At 48.8% G+C, this 20,675-nt stretch overlaps 7 protein-coding genes across 7 annotated transcripts; 1 reads left to right on the top strand and 6 right to left on the bottom strand.

The window, feature by feature from the left end:
* Nucleotides 1–384: 384 nt before the first annotated feature.
* On the bottom strand, nucleotides 385–2,145 carry N7518_003927 (fungal specific transcription factor domain-containing protein; the record flags this gene model as incomplete). Its single annotated transcript, XM_057184854.1, has 3 exons — nucleotides 385–1,431; nucleotides 1,492–2,000; nucleotides 2,058–2,145. 3 exons carry the CDS (start codon nucleotides 2,143–2,145, stop codon nucleotides 385–387), a joined length of 1,644 nt encoding a protein of 547 aa, XP_057041624.1.
* Nucleotides 2,146–3,436: 1,291 nt separating this feature from the next.
* Nucleotides 3,437–4,891, bottom strand: N7518_003926 (uncharacterized protein; the record flags this gene model as incomplete). Its single annotated transcript, XM_057184853.1, has 1 exon — nucleotides 3,437–4,891. The coding sequence occupies one exon, from the start codon at nucleotides 4,889–4,891 to the stop codon at nucleotides 3,437–3,439; it is 1,455 nt and encodes a 484-aa protein (XP_057041623.1).
* Nucleotides 4,892–8,421: 3,530 nt separating this feature from the next.
* N7518_003925 (SMP-30/gluconolactonase/LRE family protein) lies at nucleotides 8,422–9,698 on the bottom strand (the record flags this gene model as incomplete). The annotated part of the gene is made up of 4 exons (XM_057184852.1): nucleotides 8,422–9,010; nucleotides 9,101–9,247; nucleotides 9,324–9,484; nucleotides 9,666–9,698. 4 exons carry the CDS (start codon nucleotides 9,696–9,698, stop codon nucleotides 8,422–8,424), a joined length of 930 nt encoding a protein of 309 aa, XP_057041622.1.
* A 1,649-nt stretch (nucleotides 9,699–11,347) lies between these two features.
* Nucleotides 11,348–13,058, bottom strand: N7518_003924 (uncharacterized protein; the record flags this gene model as incomplete). The annotated part of the gene is made up of 4 exons (XM_057184851.1): nucleotides 11,348–12,241; nucleotides 12,292–12,527; nucleotides 12,580–12,779; nucleotides 12,835–13,058. 4 exons carry the CDS (start codon nucleotides 13,056–13,058, stop codon nucleotides 11,348–11,350), a joined length of 1,554 nt encoding a protein of 517 aa, XP_057041621.1.
* Nucleotides 13,059–13,577: 519 nt separating this feature from the next.
* N7518_003923 (uncharacterized protein) lies at nucleotides 13,578–13,859 on the bottom strand (the record flags this gene model as incomplete). Its single annotated transcript, XM_057184850.1, has 1 exon — nucleotides 13,578–13,859. The coding sequence occupies one exon, from the start codon at nucleotides 13,857–13,859 to the stop codon at nucleotides 13,578–13,580; it is 282 nt and encodes a 93-aa protein (XP_057041620.1).
* A 173-nt stretch (nucleotides 13,860–14,032) lies between these two features.
* On the bottom strand, nucleotides 14,033–15,355 carry N7518_003922 (EVE domain-containing protein; the record flags this gene model as incomplete). The annotated part of the gene is made up of 6 exons (XM_057184849.1): nucleotides 14,033–14,310; nucleotides 14,370–14,486; nucleotides 14,551–14,568; nucleotides 14,624–14,875; nucleotides 14,933–15,134; nucleotides 15,221–15,355. The coding sequence occupies 6 exons, from the start codon at nucleotides 15,353–15,355 to the stop codon at nucleotides 14,033–14,035; spliced, it is 1,002 nt and encodes a 333-aa protein (XP_057041619.1).
* Nucleotides 15,356–17,397: 2,042 nt separating this feature from the next.
* On the top strand, nucleotides 17,398–18,333 carry N7518_003921 (peroxiredoxin; the record flags this gene model as incomplete). The annotated part of the gene is made up of 6 exons (XM_057184848.1): nucleotides 17,398–17,414; nucleotides 17,469–17,594; nucleotides 17,651–17,726; nucleotides 17,781–18,110; nucleotides 18,166–18,248; nucleotides 18,303–18,333. 6 exons carry the CDS (start codon nucleotides 17,398–17,400, stop codon nucleotides 18,331–18,333), a joined length of 663 nt encoding a protein of 220 aa, XP_057041618.1.
* Nucleotides 18,334–20,675: the final 2,342 nt, after the last annotated feature.

Genomic DNA, 20,675 nt, shown 5'->3' with positions numbered 1-20,675 from the left:
TACACCGCTCTTATGTTAAAAGCAGTAAGACAGCAGGTACCTACAATTTGTATGTAAACTCCTAATAGAAGTAAGTCACTCCTGTCATATCGTATCCTATAGGTACAACTGCTTCATCAACTGCTTTATCATCAGGGGGTTAAATCATATAGGAATCAGGCAGAATAATGCATGTTCTTTCACCATGTAAACAAGAATTGGGCAGAATATATGGCAGTATTCTTGGTTGCACCTAATTAGGAAGGGGCGGTACTCAAATCTCAGGCAGGAGGTACGAATATCAACAACCTAGAAATAATAGTATCTTGATTGGTTTCATTCTGTGTACGCTAAAATGACTAAATGCTTTTTTAAATCGTATAATTGCTTCGCTTCGCTCCGCAATCAAGTTGCGGTCAAACCCAAGAGATGTCCACGAGCATTCTGCGCCCGTGAAAGAACAATCTCAGCCGCAGGATATGTTTGTAGTAAATACCCAGCCGCTTCCTCGCAGGCATACAAGTTCGACATGGCCTGCATCCTCACAATATCATCCGAAACCTTCAGGTCAGGAAGGCTTGCCTCCAGAATAATAATCAGTATAGTAATAGTGCTTCCAGGGAGAAAATGAAGGATCCTGCAGTCATGTAGCTCATTGAGAATCTCGTTGACTTGCGAAGTCAGGCCTCTCATTTCCGAGATAAGGGTCGTCTGGAGACCATCTCCTCTGCTCGACGCATCTTGGTAGAGTACTGACATTGTAGTGAGATGGAGGAGATAGAGGAACGCCTGGTGGACGAGGAGGACAATCTCCGGAGACTCGGTATAGCAACCGTGCAAGAGTGACGGGGAGAAATAATGTGCCGGGGCAGGAAGGTCCTCAATCCAGGTCTTCAGAAGCTGTTCGCATTCGGTTATGGCAGCCTGTGGCACATTCGACTTGGCTACCATGGAGTATTTACAGTCCCCCGACGGCGACGGCGACCAAGCATCTTGATACAGAAGATTGATGATGACGCCCACGCAATGAGCAAGCTTAATCTCCTGGATGAATAGAAGCATCATCCGCTCTTGATTTTCCCAGTTGAGCATGGCGGCTGCTTCTCCCAGCATAACCAGCACGAGGTCGTGGTACGGCTCGGAGGAATAGTATCTCGTAGATTCCAATAGGGACATTGTGACATCGCTGTTTGGGATTCGTAGTGGTCGACGGAAACCGAGGGAGAGAATGCGGTCGCGCACATAGAGACACCACCATAGTCTGTGCTTGTGAGAAAAACTACCTGTTTCTAGACTCCCAAGGAGACCGACGCGCTCTGCTGTGGAATACGCGAGATCAAACCAGTATGTTGGGATTTTGTGGCCAACTCCACTTCCATGCCACTGCATCATGAGCAATAATGCTTGGATCTGGGTGTATGCGTCTGGTTCGGTCTCGAATTCATAAAGAAGCTGGTGATAGAGTTGAGATTAGTCCTGACTTGTCATAGATTCTGTCTTCTTCAATCTCACCTTGGCTCGCCCGAATAATGTTCTTCGCAATGCCTTCCGTGACGAGAACCCAGCTTTAACGGCAGCTTCCTGCTCAATAAATGCACTGCCAGCCAACATGACAGCTTGATGAAGAAGCGGGCTCGGAAATCGGGATTCATCCTCGACCATGACACTTGATAAAAACCATTGCAGATCAATGACAGGCAGGAGAGGATGGACATATTTGATATAAGCCCCCAGCAACTCATTCCGGAGGTCGACGGGAACTATCCTGAGAGCTCCTTTCAAGTGTAGATAATTTTTACTTTCTTCAGAGAGATTCGGAAGCCGAGTTTCGAAGGTTCGCTGCAGTTCGAAGGGCTGATTGTGCTCCCCTAGAATCAGATCCGGGGTCGGCGGCGAGAGCAGCTCATTTATCGTCGTGAGATAACTGTCTAAGGGATATGTCTGGGGCACATGGTTCGTCAAGGTCATATGTGGTTGAGATATCGGCTTACTCCCCGATGCAACGAACTGTCCGAAGGCATCTAGAAACGTCAGCGACGATGCGGGGATTGGGGATATGCTTGGCGGAAGTGTCCTACCTAGATCAACCTGGCTCCCGTTCAACCGGTCTACATCCTCGGCATTGGAGAAGGCCTCCAGAAGAGTAAGAGAGGATGGTAGATCCATCGGAACGGACCCCGGTCGCTTCCTCCGTTTGCTGCAAAAGGGATTAGCGCTAGGGAACCTCTAGAGTAGCTCCTCTCTCGGAACTCGGAAAAATTTACCTTGATTGGGGACAGTGTTGGAAGAACTTGACTGCGACAACACGTGAACCGATATCGGTTTCGCACTGAAGTTTGACTGCAATCCACTCTTATGATGATGTTGTTTTCTTCTTAGCCCGACTTTGTATGTTGTAGTTACTGTGAGGATTGCCTTAATATGAGAGGAATACGAGAAAGACCCGTCATCCGTGGGGAAACTCGGGGCCCCGCATTTCGAGGATCCGAGAAGTTTTCTTGGCGATAATTGGCTGTGCCGAGTGTCGTCTGGACTCTTAACTGCTTGGAGATTTCGGTGAGTGGAGGAACTTCCGGTGGAAGAAAGGCTTCCACCGGAACTTCACGGACCAATCAGATAGTCACTAAGTTGTACTTCATTATTATTAATTATGAATAGTTTCATAGATCAAGACCATAGAGATATTTAGAACTAGGGTAGCACCTGTGAATATATTATCTACATCCTGCCCATTTAGATAGGTCCTATATGTGTTTATGATGTCATATGAACCACCTTGTGCTACCTTAGCCTGTGTTACCCATAGACCAATCACTTCCTAGTATTGTATGTCTCAAAGTTACATGGCAAGCTAAGCTTTCTAAGACCTCGATCCAAGCGTTTCCTAGATACGTCTAGACAGCTTCGGCGATTGAGTCCTCAGATGGTGGTATTACGATGTTTAGGTAGGATTTCAACAATTAAGTGGTAAAAACTGTCATATTGGGCTTTCCAGTTTTCAAATATCTTCCAACTTGAATCAAAAATGATGATTTAATACATCGCCGATGGAGGTATCACCGCTGTGCAATCCATACACAAAGAGAGAGCGAGAAGAATCAAAGCAGAGGGACAGGATGAGGAAGTAAGACAGGGTACAGGGTAATATAATGACAGCGAATACAAAGTATAAATTGCACTTTTGCAGGACCAGACGAGTCTTTTGATGAGGACAGGAAGAAATGCAGATAGTTATACACACCCAGCCTGAAGGAAGAGGCACTTTTGAGTAGACCACCTCACTAAAGGAGTGTAGACCACCTGCGAGCGGCCATGCCAGTGACCGCTTGTTTGTCTCTCCTGGTAGCAGTGGCATACACAAGAGAGAGGAGGATTAAGAGTGTAAGGAAAAGGGAGAAAAAGACAAGAGTGAAAGAAATAATAATTGTCGCTTGATTCGGCAGCCGGCAAACTCAAATCAAGGACGTGACCACGATCCTTGCAGTGGAGGCAGTTGGCCCCCAGATAGCGACGGCGACCGGGAATGCGGGCCAGCAACCGCCCGTCCGGCGGGTGCAATGGGGGTTGAAGAATACGGAGGACTTGCAGGCCAAGTAGGTTGAGACTGAACCGATTCGAGCATCCTTCGCTGGGGCGGATTGGAGGTCGGCTGTGTGCCTGAAGCGGATCGGGCAGCATCGACACCCGACCAAGATGTCGTGGTGCCCGGTTCGGATGCAGGGAGGAGGGTTGGTTGGGCGGAGCGTGGAGAGGAGGGTCTGGGGGGTAAGGCGCTCAGAGACATTGTGCGGCCGAGTTGGTCGCGGTAGAAGTCTCGCTCGGAGCGGTAGTGGTCTCGTTGCTGAACGAGGAAGCGGATCTCCTCGCTCTGGCGACGGACGGTTTCTACATTGCGCTGGATCTCGTCCTGCTGTGCGGTGAGCCGCTGCTCCAGTTGCATTTCGTTGCGCTTGCGATTGCGGAACCGTCGTGATGCGTCGCTGTTAGCTTTGCGCTTTTCGGCTTGGCTGGAGGAGCCGGATCGCATGTCTAGTACGCATGGTATCATGCCCAGTGGAAGGGGACTATCCTGTGGTGTTCCGGCTCGGGTGGGGTGTTGCTCAGGTTGGCGTCTGGGGCCTTTTGTTGTGGAGACGGTTCGAACCACAGGGTCCAATGTCATATATTGAGGCGCAGTAGGATATGATGCGGTGCTTTGTGCGAGGGAGACACTGGTCACTGCTGGGGATGCATGGCCAAAGTGATTGAAAGGTGAATGAGACGTGATAGGACTCGTTTCTTGGGATTTCAGGTTGCTGGGAGGCCCCGGGCCGGCACTAATTCGCCTGGAATGCATACTGGTAGAATGCAGCGAGGCCAGAGGCTGAGTGCTAGTGAGAGGTGCTATTGAGCGTAGGCCCGTATCCATGGGCAAAGGCGAACTAGTGACGGGTAGGCGTGGGCCCATCAAAGGTTCATGAGGAAGTAGTGGTGACTGGGCGACACTGGACTGACCAGAAGCCCTGCCGCCCCCGCCGACAAACCGCGCCGAAGGCGATGCTGGATTCATCAGAGGCCGTGAATAAGGAGATAGCGGCTGCGACGTCAATGCATATCCTGAACGGATTATGGGCGAGGTCCCTTGGGGACGAGGTGAGGATGATGGACCGGCTAGGCTCAGTGGCTCACGGCCGGCCAGGTCAGCCGTTGCTTGTGGATGATTCAAGATGGCATGAACGCCAATGGGTCGGGACGACATGGATTCCAGTGGTGGCTCCACGGGTCCATATGGATGCCATGACTGGGGCCGAGGTCGTTGAGGTGGCCGGCGGGTGGGATTTCGATTGAAGGTACGGTCATTGTCACTTCCACGGTCATCAGTTTGAGTCACATCTCTGGACAATGAACCAGCACGTCGAGAATCCTGCGACATAGAAAGCAAATCTCCCACGACGGGGCGGGAGTTAGGGCATGACCGGAACCCCCCTCTCTCCTCGTCGCTGGGTTCTCGAGGAGTGTGAGAGAGGGAGGGTGACGGCGATGGATATCGATCTGAATAGAGTGACAGGTTGAGGGAATGTGAGCCCGAATACGGTGCAGTCAACACACTGATTCCTAAGGCCGCCACGATGAATAGAGTGAGAGGGATATATAGAACAAGAGACTCGATTCACTCAATTGAGGATCGAGGAAAGATAATCAATACAAGGAAGCTAAGGAAGCTAGAAAGATGGGGAAAGGATCCGAGGCCCTTAATAAAAGCTAGGCAAAGTGACAAAAGCGACAAAGTCAGGGAAAGTGAGGAAATTGGAAAATGGGGCAAGCTTAAGAACAACCGTTGGAATTCGCAGCGGTGAGAGAATGATCCATCACCTGGTCTGGATGGCTCCAAGACAACTTAGTTGTCTCTTGTCCGACCCAGTCTGGCGGATAGTTGGGCATCTCCTATGGAGACCTCTAACCCCCGGAGTATTGGGCTTATTTTTTTATTTTTGTTATTTTTGTTTTTGGGCCTTTTTATTTTAGTTTTGGTTTTTAATAATAATTGCCATGCTAAAATAGAAAAAGAAAGGAAAATCAAATCAAAACAAATCAAAATCAATATCGAAGTAGATATAGAATACGTCCAATCTGTCAATCTGTCAGAGTGACCGATATCACCCCCTATTATAGGCCATTACCGAATCCAGCTATAGAGTCATCCTCCCCTAGTCACATCTAGGAAAGGACCTAAGCACCCGGGGAAAGCGATCGTCATGCACAGCACGAATCATCGGGAGCTGCAAGTGTGCGCCGTCACCATGGACATGGACAGGGACAGGTGGAGACCTTTTTTTTTTTGTTTGTTTTTTTTATTTGGTTTTTGCCTCTTTCGATTTATTCATTAATTCCTTTTGGATTTTCAGGGAGTCAAGTGTGGTAGGTTTGAAGCGTCCACGGGTAGAAGGGCGTTAGTGGAGGATAGTATCCATGGATGGCAATATGGGGGACCTAGAAGGTTCCTTTTCTCTTCTCTGGGAGTCAACGGATGACGCATGGCAATCTAAGTAAAAGAGAAACGCCGAACTACTCCATTTTCCACCTGTCCGATCTATACCCACTCGGGTATAGTTAGTCAGGCAATCCCCAATAGTTGCCTGGCAAGCCTAGTAAGCCGTCCTGTCAATTTCCGAGAGTTTGGTGCTTGGAGAGACTAAATTCCCGAGATACTATTAATCTAGATAGAAAGGGTGGGATATAAAAAAAGTACACAGGGAGAAAGGAAGAAAGGATGTTTTCGCAAGGTTTATAATACATGCATGTTGTGCATCACCAAATCTTCCCCGTGTCCCGGTTAAAGGGCCGTTGCCGTTGACCGTTGGTATCTGGCAGAGTTCCGTGCCTTTGAAGTTTCGAGGTCAAGGTTTGTACAATCTATACCTTGGTATCTACTTGACGTCATGGAACAGGGTAACGCAGAGAACAGACACCAGACGAGACAACTTAAAACCCACTTCGTTTCACCCCTTGGTGTGACATTGATAGTCCGCTGAAAAATGATGTAATTTGGAACCCGAAAGTAAATAAACAGAAAGGTAAACAGCAACCAGGGGACACACCTCTTCTCTATCACAACCGATTTGACGCTCCACGATCGGACCAAGCGGAAAGGGATCCGGCCAGGATTCCACTAGCCGCATGAGCTGCATGAGAAACCCGTGTGGATAGCTCTATTCCCGGAGGCTGTCGAGCTTGTCCGAGGTCACGGGATAAAGACTCCGCGTGGCGACCCTCAAATAAGCAGTGGAGATCGCTTTAGTGTCGACTTCGTACTCCGTAGTCTGGACGCACTGCACCAAAGTGGATTCTTTGAATGGAAAATAAATTGCTTTCATGATTTCATAAGATAGGCGAGCTGGCGCTGCCACAGCTGAAGCGCCTCTTCTTGGCACTTGCGTTTTGGCTTGATCTTGCCGAGATATTGAAGCATTGTCCGAAAAGACGCCATGATCTCCACGCATTCCAATATGGGGTTCCATCTTCCGACTCTACAAGTGGGTAAGCTGTACGGACAACGTATGATATATTTTCTTTCGATGTGTTGGCAATGTCCAAGTGCCGAGGTCGCTTCCGACAGGGTTAGAGGAGCTGTCAGTCTTTTGCTGTAGCAGAGTCCCCGCTATTGTTCCTTTGCTTTTTCTTTCTTTTCTTTTTTTTCAGGCGAATCATGCATATTCGACAGACAATTGCGGTCTGATAGATCCAGTGGTTCTGACTGGTTGGATCAAACAGGGCTAAGATGTTCCCCAGAGAATTTGGAAGCGAATTCCACGTTTCTCTTCGTTCTGCTCCTTACTCCGTATGGAGTAGGGCTGTGCTCTCTGCCAACTTGTGGCTGACAATCTCAAACCGCCGTCCCCAGACCATTGAGTCTGGTTATCCCCGAGATACCTTCGGGATGCGTGACATCAAACTATTTGAATTGTGCAGAGCCGAAGAAGTTAAAAGATCCGGAATCAATTAGAATGGATTCATCGAGAACCCGATTCTTTTTCTTTTCCAAAATTCAGGTGTTGACTCTGCACTTCGGAAGTGGATAACGCTGTCCCCCCTTTTTATGATCTGCTTCGGCCTCACCGCACGGATCTCCGATTATCTCGTGTCCGCTGCAACCGCATTTTCCCTGAAAAAGCAGAAGAATAGCTTTGTCGGATCTAGATTGGCATATCTCCCGCTGACAGGTACGGTAGATGTTCCCCCTTCGGATCAACCCACCCACATAGTCCGAAAACAGCGGGAAAAAAGCACAGCACATTGCGATACACCACCTATCACTTCGTGCCTCCGCCCTGCAGGGCGGGCCCCGCCAGGGAAAAAAAAAGAGGTGGCAGTGCTGGTGCCCACGCGCTACCTAGCCTCGACCGAAATCCAGCCGAGTTCGAAACCGAACGGAAACCAGGGGAATCAAGGCCAAGTCCTATATTAACAATTGCATGTACGTATGGAGTATATGGTCGACAGGATGTGAGATGGAAATGCGAACGCCGATTCGATCTATAAACCTGGGTTTTTGTCCCTTGCGTGGCCTGCAGTGGAAGACTACCCAGACCCAGGTGTCCGGACAATGACAGCGCGGACCGACGTGCTCGCCCGTTTGCTGATCCTCGATCCACCTAGCTTTACGCTGCATAGGAATTGTCGTCTGTGTTTTTTTTTTTTCGGGTTAGCTACCAATACCGCCTTTTGGATCTAATTTTTGGGGGACGTGCAAAGTACTAGTGATGCGCAATTGATCCTTCTGCTCTACGTTGTACGGATACACGTCGCATTGGATGCCGAGGTATGGAGTAGAATAAGAATATACCAAATCGAATTAAGCATGTACCATCCCGGCAGTATGTATGTGCTATGTATGTACGAAGTACGGAGTCCCATGCACTATGCAGCTATGTATCCAAGGATGTCTGATGCACACGATACACCCTAGTCCTGAAACCGAAACTCATTTTTAGGCACGCCGCGGACCCCGACATCAACCCTGAAAACCCGGCCGCCATACCTAACCGACTGCGGCAGCCGGTCATCATCACGATCATCCTTGGCAGTAGTGATAAACAGCTCTGTGCCGACAAAGGCTGGACAGGTCACGTTGCGCGTCGGAAGATCGATCTGACCGATAACCTTTCCGGCCGGGGAAATGCGCAGGACCTTTCCGCCGCCGTAGACAGCGCTCCAGATGCAGCCCTCGACATCAATGGCAAAGCCATCCGGCTCTAGCGCATTGCCGATATCGAAATGCACTCGGCGGTTGCTGATCGCGCCGGTGGAAGCGTCAAAGTCAAAGGCAAAGATCTTGCCTGTCGGTGAATCCGTCAGGTACATCACGTCGTCGGCTTGATTCCACCCGATCCCGTTGGGGATCGTCACCGGTGCCAGCATGTGGTGCACACTCTGATCTGGATCCAGTCTGAATAGGACCCCTTCTGCTTCCGGCTTCTTGATCTTTGGGTCGTTCATGGCCCCGGCCCAGAACCGGCCGTGGCTGTCCACAGCACCATCATTGAAACGCATCCTACATTTTGTAACAATTGGGGTTGATGTTAGTCGACGTTCTTAGACGTAGCTGTGGATTCTTTCCTTTTCTTCTTTTTCAAACCCTTACCTCTCTGCTTTCCCCTCATCTTCGCCCCAAAGTTCACGATTACCGTGGATATAGGAGAGGTTCCCGGTAGTCTGGTCCAGCCGGGCGAATCCATGTTTGGCTCCCACAATCAGCTGATTGGATGAGTTGGCAATATTGGCGGTGACGCTAAAAGTCCCACGTGGTTTTTCCCCGTCAGCAAAAGTGAATTTTTAGTTGATTTCCAGAACGGTTGGGAACCCACCCAACAGCGGCGTCAGTATCAATGGCCGTCAAGGAGTCAGGACCCTTTGTCAGATCGAGGCGATATAGTTTGTGATCCCAGATATCCACAAACCGGAACTCGTTTTTGGCCACATCGTGAAAGGGCCCTTCGAGCAGTGTTCCTGGGATGTCGAGATACGGCTAGTCGAGTTAGTTGTCTGTGATTGGCGTAGATTTCTTTTTCTTTTTTCTTTTTTCCTGTTCTGTGATACGCTCGGGAGGATAATCGTCACGTCTGACCGACACGAGAACCAGAGGAGAGCGAGAAAAAAGAAATAAACAAAAAGAGCGAATCAAATGGCGAACCGCATGGAATACTGACTTCGTTGACCGTCCACCTCTGAATTTCAGACATGCCGATCGGTGATGGAGTGGACACCGCTATTTGGGAACTGAGAGATGTCAGACTCATTAAACGGGTTATTCGTGTGCAAGTGCGATTCGAGTGGAATCTAGGTTGTCACCGTACTTACGCTTATACTGTTCACGGAGATATATCGAAGAGGGAATATTATCAAGGAGATGGAGGATGAGAAGTGGGATATGCCAAGCCACCCCCACGAGGGCTTACTAGGTATCCCACTTTTACTACATGTTGTCACTGGTACACCGTACTCCGTGCCTCTTGGATCTGGGAGATGCTATCCTGCTTTTCTTTTTCTTTTCGGGCGAACTTGTAGGACAGCTGCAGGGATCCAAGTCCGTTCGGCAATTGAATCAAAATCCAAAACTCTCCAATCCCACGCGCTATTGAATCTCCTGCAGCAATCCCGTGTCTGCAATGCGAATCATCACACCAGAGCTCTGAACTCTGAGATACCCATGAACTACGGATACTATGCGTAAACTTTCTCTTCTGCATCAATTCGTGCAGCTAGCCGCCAAGCCATACATAGAGTTCGGGGCTCGAGAACTCAATCATGATAGCAAGTACCCGTCAAAAAGTACCGTCAGATCACCTTCCAGACCGGCGCCAGGTGGCTTTTCACATGACCGACTCTGCATGCAGATGCAAGAGATTCATGCATGTGTGTGCTGGTGGGCGCTAAGACCTAGACCTGGAACCTGCACTTACTCTTGACTACCAATCCCAGAGTTCGAGGAGTAATCTGGCCCTTTTCCTGCCTGACTCGACATTTGCGCCCAAATACCGAGTTGAAAAAAAATATTCCCGCCTTGCAATTTCCATCCGTGCCATGCATGTCTGCGAGAATGTGCCTGCAGCCGGCTTGTATCACCTTGATTTTAGGGCGTGATGGGTCATGCAGGGATAGATGGAGAGGTGGGAATTGGGTTGTGTTGGATCCACCTTTTTCAATATGAACTGATAATCAGATCGAGTAAGAGATGGTAGTTATAGTTAACTAGTTACTTAACTAGTTACTAGTACGGGGTCAATAACCGAGGTGAACCTATACAAAGTAAGCATCATTCGACCAATCAGCTTCAACGGCTCAGTTCAATCCTCAAATGCACCCTGCCCCATATGGTCCAGGTAAGGCTTGCGTGCAGATAAGGCCTGCATCATCGCAGCTACGGGCGGAAGAAGTTGGGCATCAATTGTGCAAGTCCAGTTGTCTAACGCGAAGGTGATGGATATACAACGTAGAGCCTGTGAGAGTTGGGTTTTCCCCTTCCTTTTTCTCCTGATTGCGCACGGGACAATTACTTGCCGTCATGTCACTGCACGGTGCAGGGCCTGATCTGCATGACGAGAAGTAACTTTACCTGGGCTGTGCACTCAGTAGTTCGATCTTCCGTTTTTTCCTTTTTCCCCTTTTTGCGGGTATCTGAGCGAGAGCGAGAGAAGTGGAGGCGATACATGAGATTGAGGTTGTCCCGTCGAGATCTGTGGGGCTACATAGGAACAAGACCAAATAGATATACAGTGTTTGCGTTTTGCAGGGATGAGAACAAAAGGTTCGGTCATTATATACAAATCAACTTATGACAGATCAACTAATTTGCAATGGAAGAGATCCATTCCTCGTTGATATAAACAGCTTACAACTTGGTGCCCATGTTCACATGCACAGCCTTGATCTGCGAGTACGCGTCCAAGCCAGCCTCGCCGAGCTCGCGACCGATACCACTCTGCTTGACACCACCGAACGGCACGCGGAAATCACTGTCGTTGCTGCTGTTGATCCAGACCATACCAGCCTCGATATCGGCGGCAACACGGTGGGCGCGCTCAATGTCCCGAGTAAAGACTGCGGCGCCGAGGCCGTATGTGGTGTCGTTAGCACGGCTGACGGCCTCTTCCTCGGTGGTGAAGCTGGCGATAGTAACGAAGGGACCGAACACCTCCTCGCGGGAGATGCGCATCGAGTCCGTGACGTTGGTGAAAATAGTGGGCTCGACGAAGAAACCACGTCCATCACCGACGTTCTTGTGCGCCACGCCGCCGGAAACGAGCGTGGCACCCTCAGCCTTGCCGGCTTCGATGTATTCAAGGACCCGGTCATACTGGGCCTTGGTGATCTGAGGGCCCTGGAAGGTGTCATCGTGGAAGGGGTCGCCGACCTTGCTGGTGGTGTGGACGGTGTGCTTGAAAAGCTCAACGAATTTGTTGTATACAGATCCCTGCACAAGGATTCGTGATGTCGCAGTGCAGACCTGACCCTGGTTGTACATGATACCAGTGTGTGCCCACTTGGCGGCCTGCTCGAGGTCCGCATCCTCAAAGACGACCAGTGGCGACTTGCCGCCAGTCTCAAGGGTAACGTTCTTCAGGGTGCCTGCGGCCATCTTCATGATCTCACGGCCGGTGATGGTGGAACCAGTGAAGGCGACCTTATCGACACCGGGGTGGGTGACCAACGCACCACCAGCAACACGACCATGGCCGTTGACAACGTTAATAACACCGGGGGGAAACCGGCCTCCTTGATAAGACTGGCCAAGTACAAAATGCTGAGCGGGGTTTGCTCGGCGGGCTTGAGAACGATAGTGTTACCGCACGCAAGCGCGGGGCCCAACTTCCATGCTGCCATGGCTAGGGGGTAGTTCCAAGGGATGATCTGGCCAATAACGCCAATAGGCTGGCGGAGGGTGTAGGCGAATTTGGCCGGGGTAGTACCAATGGTCTGGCCATACACCTTGTCGGCCCAGCCAGCATAGTAGCGGAGAGTGTTGGTGACCTCACCGATATCGTCATTCAAAGAGACCTGATACGGCTTGCCTATAAGATATGTCAGTTCGTATCTTGATACTCAATCGCTCACTTTACTCACCATTATCCCAAGTCTCGATGGTGGCCAGAGTCTCCTTGTGCTGCTCAATCAAGTCCGCCAACCTGGAAATCAAGACACCACGCTCAGTGGCGGGCAGTAGCTTCCAGGAGGGGTCCTTGAGGGCCTTGCGAGCGGCCTGGACGGCGATATCAACATCCTCCTCACCGCCAGCATACACTGACGTGATCTCAGATTCATCGCTGGAGATCTGGTCAGTACTCAAAGTCACACAACACACTTCAGAGGTGTACATACGAAGGGTTCACAGAAGCAAGCTTCTCGCCAGACTTAGAAGCCACAAACTCATTGTTGATGAAGAGACCGATGGGCTGATTGTACTTGCGCCCATTTGGGGCAGTAAGGTACACTGAGAGTTCAGACATGACGAAGGGGGAGCTGTGGAATGAGCGACGCGGGGCGATGAAGGAAGTAAGAGTTGATGGACCTTTGTACAAAAAGCGTGGGTGAATACGGGACATGGAGGGGGAGAGAGAGGGAGGGAGAGAGGGGGTTAATAGAGGAGGGGAAACCCCCTAGGGCTAAAAAGTTCCAAGTCGCCCGATGAGCTCCCCGCCTGATAAGCCGATAAAGACGCTCCACCCGGATAGACTTACTCTTCCGAGTCTCCGTCCTCCGTTGGTTTGTTAGATTTGCACTAATCTCGCTCTCTGATTGGCTGGCAGCCCGCATTCGGCGAGTATTCCCCTCGTTTCTTCATGAGACCCCGGGCCAATCCCTTCTGCTTACAAAGTATGACTAGCCCGACCTCGGGAGGTCCAATCTATTCTTTGTCATGAACGTTTAAAGTACCCCACAGCTGCAGACCTGCACATACATAGCGTCATAGCTCCGGGATGCTCAGGCCGTGTTCCATGACTCCGAACTGGGCGCCGGATGCCAAGGATAATTGATCGACTGAGTGCGGATATGGTGGCGGAAAATATTGACTTTTATAGACATACCCGATACCGCCTTCTAGATCCGTCACCGCGTATGCATTAACCAGGGTCCGACGGGTGTTTCCAAAGGTTTGAGACAATTCTGACCCAGCTTGGTCCGGACGACTGGATAACTTTGGGCACACATGTGTGAGGGCGATCAGTGACAAGAGCGATATGACACCATCCCGTAAGTGCCAAATCGGGCTGGTGGATGTCGGCCATCGGGGAATGGTCAAGCTGCAAAGCAATGCGATCAGCCCGTATGGCAATGACATTGCTGCTGTTGCGAATAGATCCAAGAGAAGCGGACTCCTCCGGTGAGTCTATCCCTTGGCACATATTTATAAAGGACACATCGAGTCAAATAAAATACGCTTCAATTCGCTTGTGCAGATAACCCATGTTCAACCGACAACGCCGCCGATAGAAAATACTTGGGAGAATTATACGAGATAAAACTCTCTGTGCATCGCTTGCATATAGCGGCTTGCTTCCTCATGCCTATTCCTCCTTCACTCCTTCTTGATGAACTCCTCTTGTGGTTCCTCGCCTGCCAGCTCCAGTATGTATTTCCATTGTGCTGGGGTCACAGAAGACACACTAAGCCGGGTTTGCTTAATCATTTGGAGATTCTCGAGCGGCATTCCGGCCTGGCCATGAGACTTCAGATCCTGGAGGGTGACTTGCTTCCCAAGTTTGCGGCGATATTCAACGTGGACGACGACCCACTTTGGGTCATCTCGCTTGGACTTCGGGTCGTAGTATGGGTGCTTGGGATCGAAAGCGGACTCTGTCATGAGTTGTGGATCAGCGATATGATCAAGCAGTGTAATTTCGAGGGCAACAAACCATCAGTGGAATACTCCTGGACAATTTCCATCACTCCCACAACTCCAGGGACTTTGCAGTTCGAGTGGTAGAAGAAGGCAAAGTCTCCCTTCTTCATATTGCGCATGAGACTTTTGGCTATTTGACTGTGAGTATCATTCTTGTGGTCAAAGCTACCGTGACTTTAGACAGGACAACCTACCAACATGGTTGCGCACACCTGTTCATCTGTTAGCGATCGCCTATATGCAGTATTCGAGACAGGTTCGACGTACCATCCCAAGGCTCGGGTGCTTCTGCAGCAGCCAAGTCATCAATAGAAAACTTCACGTCCTTGCCCTTTTCTAGGCGAGATTCAGGCTCGGCCTTCATCAGCCAGAAGGAGCGGCCAGTTTCGGGAATGACGCTGGTCGCAGGCGTGACCTTTGACTCGGTGATTTCGGCTTCTTCATTTGGCACAGGGTTCTTGCGGGGTCTTCCACGACCATCCTTCTTCTTGATCTTCGGTGTGACGGGTGTCGCATTGCCTGATAACACAGTCCAAGGTCAGCATATATCACCCACCACATATCATATATACATACCTGAGTCCTTGCGGGGACGCCCACGGCCTCTCTTGGGGCCCGTTGGGGCTACAACCTCAGGTTCTGGCTCAGAAACAATCTTCCGTGGACGACCACGGCCACGTTTAGGGGCATCAGAAACAGGCTTGGGAGCAGAGCTCTCGGGATTTTTACGTGGACGCCCACGGCCTCTCTTTTCTCCAGTCTGGGGTGTAGCATCAACCTATTCCACACATGTCAGCGCTATGTCAACCGTTGGAGTGGAGAAGCCATGGGACGCGACGATCAGCCCCTGCATAATGTGCTTACCACCGAAGCCGATGCTGCAGAAGCTGGAGCTGCAGAAGTTGGAGTTGCATCTACATTATTTCGAAGCCGTTTGGAAGGCGTTGAGACAGACTCATTTGCGCTCACGGCGCGTTCAGACTTGCGTTTGGGTGGCATGACTGTTCAATTGTTTTGCACTGATTAAGTGACAGTGCAAGGCAGCGAATATATGCAGGAAGCGTAGTAAGTGCAGTAAATGCAGTATAATTAAATGGAACTGTACAATCAATGGGGTAAGGATCCCGCGATCTGTTCAAAAAGCTATCAAATCAAGTTGAAGCAGGAGCTTCCTGGAATGTTTGGCACTGAGCTTGACGCGGATGTGGGTCTGGGGTCGCACGTGATGAGGTCGATCATGATCGGCACTACAAACCGTTAGAAGTACACAGTTCTCTATGGAAATAACCTCGATGGCCATCAAGGCATCTATCACTGTTATTTTAGAATCCCTTCAATTGCTACTGCGACTAATGATTATTAACATTTGAGGCATGACTAGTGTCTTTGGGCTTGGTTACTAGAAGTACATAAAAGCGTAGCACTGTCTCTTTTGTGCGGTTATCAAAGCTAAGCCACTTGGTCAACATTCTTTCTTTAAGTACATAAATTTGAAGATGAAGACACTGACTTTATTCTGAAAAGTACATGTTGATGTTGAGAACTATTTCAAATGTTTTGAAGAAGATATATATTCAACTCTAGAGTAAGCAACTCGCGCCGAATATCCTCTCTGAGAATATCTCTAATAGCAGCCGGAAGTTTAAATCTATACTTATTTTACGCCGTCAATCAAATATCTAAGATCATATTGAGAGACCGAAGTGGATAAAGGTATCAAGATTTATTGTCCAGATTCAACCAGTATATTCAAAATAGTGTTAATTAAGCTCACTATAAGTCTATTCATATAGATGATCGTACTGGCCTGACCACATATATTGTTTAGTCCGCCACCTTAAGCCAACTCTTTTCTAATGAAAACCAACTTTGGAAAAATGTACTGTATCATAGCTTCAAGGCGGCCCTTGTTGATGTTATAGTGTGAAGGTAATATCAGACTTGGAGGCAGCAGAAGACGAACGTATTTTCAGATGATGTGGGCATAATATGTGCCTCGATTAGCCCCACTACATATGTATGTGGGTCAAATACTCATTGAATCAGAATTGTCTAGAATGTCGGATTAAAATCGGCGTGGAGAAGATATACAGATTTGCATGTGTTAGGCCTCCCTTGTCCTGACGTACAAGGTATATTTTACTTCATAGTGAGTTTTCGATGGCAGGATACCATTCATCATGTAGAGGCGATATTGCGCCATCACTTTGGGTTTCTATTGGTCCTGACCAAAATCATGTCGGCCGAATAAGCTTGAAAGAGGGTACATAGTTAACTAGTTTAGGGCTTACACAATCAATAGTACAAACTTCCAAGGTTGTTGTTTCAGTTCATGTAGAAACATTAGATAGGAATCGTTCCATGCTAGGTAGCCTGCACATATTGATTCAGTCCTATTCCTTGATTGCTTGAAATAAGATCGAGTTGCTTACAACGCAGCCAGAAAACTGATAGGTTCAACTATATCGAGCTACTCTGGTTATGACAATGGCCAATGTAGATATGTACCTAATAAGAACCACCCATGGGATAATTATAGGAAAGTCAAAATTGCCATTTTCCATTTAGGCGTCCAATGGCTAGAAGGAAAGGGTATAGTAAAGACAATAACGTGGTAGTAGTGATACATCGGCAAATCCCCTACCTGCAAGAACTACATGTACAACATAGTGTATGTAGGTAATGTCCACCTGTAGTCTCTAACCTAAGGTTAGGTAAGGTTGAGGGGTAAAAAGAAACCCAAGGAACCCGAAATGCTCATCCACAGTTGATATTGCATCACGCACGCTAAACAGCCCACGCCGTGTGCTGCCGTGCATGCGCCAATCATGGCCGTTCTGCCGGGCGGAACAATGATCACGCCATCAAGAACGAAGCCGCGGTGGGACAGGAACCCGCCAGATGAGGTTAAGGTGGGGTCAATCCATGTATCTATGGGAAACCCGGAGGGGATGTTATTAACCTCGTATCTCGCCAACTCGATCTTACTTTCCTGTCTCCTTTTCATCTCCAATTCAATTTGACCGATCTATCTATTCACAATGGCTGAAGCTCCTATGTAAGCTACTACCTCTATCTTTAAGATGCATACACAATACTGATCGTCTGTTAGCCTCCGTCTGGGCTCTACTGCCCCCAACTTCAAGGCTCTCACCACCCAGGGCGAGATCGACTTCCACGAGTTCATTGGTGACAAGTGGGCTATTCTCTTCTCGCACCCTGCGGATTTCACACCAGTGTCAGTGGTTTCCAGCCCTCTTGACCTCTGTGAAGCCGTGTACTGACAATCAATAGCTGTACCACTGAGCTCGGCGCCTTCTCCAAGCTCGAGCCCGAGTTCACCCAGCGTGGTGTCAAGTTGATTGGATTGGTGAGGTTCCAAGGATGACAACTTTGAAGTATTGACTAACGCAGCTGTCTCTAGAGTGCCAACGCGCTTGATTCCCACGAAGAGTGGATCAAGGACATCAACGAAGTCGCCTCGACTCAACTCAAATTCCCAATCATCGCCGATGCCGACCGCAAAATCGCTTTCCTCTACCAGATGATTGACCAGCAGGACTTGACCAACGTCGACAGCAAGGGCATTGCTTTCACCATCCGCTCCGTGTTCATCATCGACCCCGCCAAGAAGATCCGCCTGATCATGTCCTACCCCGCCTCCACTGGCCGTAACACAGCAGAGGTTCTCCGGGTTGTCGACTCTCTCCAGACCGCTGATAAGAGAGGTGTCACCACCCCGATCAACTGGCTGGTATGATCCCCATCCTCCGCAACTATTGCGAAGTATCTTACTGACTCGATCAAAGGTTGGCGATGACGTTATTGTGCCACCTACAGTTAGCACCGAGGATGCCAAGAAGAAGTTCGGCGAGATCCGTGAAGTGAAGCCGTGAGTTTCCTTGTCCAACTGCCAGTTCGAAAAGAGGATACTAATATCTCATAGTTACCTTCGCTTCACCACTCTCAAGGAGTAAACGAAGTCTTATGATATGATGCTGAATATGAGACGGGTTCATCTTGGGACAGAATTTCCTCCCAATATTAATGAAACCAACTTACGCTATCCCTTTTAATTATGCACCTTTGTAGGAATTTGCTGAGAGATTACGTGGGATCTCCCTGTTTGCCCTCAGATTGTTTAGTCGTAGGTCCTCAGATAGTTCCTTCTCTTTTCAATGTATTGCGATATTTCCAGACTGTCTATCCTAGTAGTTCTAAATCCATCTCTGACTTCCTTGGATAGCACTATATCATGGAGCGTCCGTAGTATATGAGTGCTCAGGGACACGTTTGGGCAATTTGTAATTATTCACTCAAAGTAATGTATAAGTCAAAGTCCTAATTGAATCAAATTAATTGAGATTCAGTCGCATTCAAGGGATTTATAGATATTGAAGAGGGGTCCCTGCAACGGAGGCAACGGAGGCAGCAGGGGTACTGACAGTCCTGCCTGCGAAACACGATGAGAGCAAAGTCGGCCCTGGGAGTAGTAGGGTGCTAGAGAGGAGAACACCATGGGATGACTACTAGAAGAGAAGGTGGAAGGTATCATCCCCACTATAATAACAATGGTTGCTGTTGGAAATTCTCTTCTCCAAGCGCCCGGAAAAGCCGAACAGTTGATGAAAAGGAGTTCGCGTCGATCGGGGGTAGTGTAAGCCCAATGACACAGTGCAACAAGGCATATGCAAGCACAGAGGCCAAGTCGCGAGGTCCAAATATTGGAATAATCATGACGTTCTGCAATGCAGAACATTCAGCGATTAAACTGAATAGAACAGATACTACACTTGATCTAAGCCAGAGGCAAAGAGAGCTGAAGAAGAAAGAAAAGAAGAAGAAGTTCTGGGGGCAGGGCCACCTTCTTATAGGTATCCTGAGGGCGGTCGGTTTATGCCACTATTCACAAATGAGACAAACAACGACATATGCTCGCTTAATTTAATATGTAAATGGTATTTGAGGCTGGGCATGTGATATGCAGTACTTCGTAGAGCACATAGACTTTCCACTAGCAGTCACAGAGAGTAATACAAGGAGCGAATAAAGTGACTGGGTGAAGGATTCACTGACTTGAATAGTATGCAATACCTGGTTTATAGTTTCGATATTCTCTAGGGACATTTCTTAGTGGTTGCTATAAATATGATCATTATTGTCATTCCTCAATCACAGATATTAACGTTTTTCAAGCCACGTGCCGCCCAGTTCGAAATAAACCGGTTGATATCATCATACCTGGAATGGTGCGGATGACCTGACAAACATCACCCAAGTCTTCATCTGTATTTTCATCTATGTCTTCTAGATCGATCAATTCAATCCGAGGCCCGAAGCCTTGGGCGAGAATAGATTCGTCGCCCGATTCCTCATATTTGTTAGAGGTTTACTTCCATCAGGCTTCATTGTTGATATTGATGCTTCAGAGCACGCGGGTGCCATCGTGGAGCACTATAACCAGCACTCAACTGTTTCTCGATATTCTATCAAATCTAGCTAAATTGTGAGGACAATGGATGGGACTTATGAGAAAGGGGGGAAGAGTAAACTTGGAGGGACAAAGCCAATATACAAAGAGGCGCACATCAGCGCTCTTACACAACATGGCGTGAATGTAAGTTAGTACATCTTCTTCTTCCACGCCTCTCCCTCCGAGCAGATGCAGCTTCATTTTTGGTGTCAAGTCCAAATCGGCAAGTTCGTCACCTCTTGTTCCCCTTCTCCTCTGTTCTCTCCTTGTATGTCCGGAGTCAGAAGGATAAAAGGTATAAGATAAGATCATGATAAATGGTGTAGAAAGGGACCTATGGGAAAGTATCACAAAGCATAGAGTATTGGAGATTTATTCAGAGCAAAGATTGATTCCCCTAGTAAATGCATGAGTTAAGAGCATTGCGTTCCTTGAAGGGATTGCTATAGTTAGGGGTAGTTATGGGGAGACACAAAAGCGGTAAACATTTTTTGTGCCGATTTCAACCTCGACGGCTGACACTTCGGCCAGGACTGTGCGCTCATCTAAGATACGATCGGCGTTAGTCTGTCTGCCTAGTTTTTATCCATCAATTTCCTCGTTCTGAAGCCAGCCTGGAGCCAAAGTTGCGGCGTCGCGGGGACACCCCCTTTTTCGACTCCCCACAACGACCATTTCGAGCCGTACCACACCTACGATCAGCGCCGGGAAAATTGTCCCAGAAAGACGCATTCGAGAGAAAAACGCCTCATCGCATGCGAGCGATATTGGGAGAACTGAAACAGGGGGTCAACGGCTACCCACACGATTGTCTCCGTTGAAAAGCGGACAGGAAACCCGCCCACC

This window comes from Penicillium psychrosexuale, assembly GCF_028828465.1.
Source record: "Penicillium psychrosexuale strain IBT 29551 chromosome Unknown utg000003l, whole genome shotgun sequence".
Lineage (NCBI taxonomy): Eukaryota > Fungi > Ascomycota > Eurotiomycetes > Eurotiales > Aspergillaceae > Penicillium > Penicillium psychrosexuale.
The sequence above is the reverse complement of the archived record's forward strand: the minus strand, read 5'-3'. Positions and strand labels throughout refer to the sequence as shown.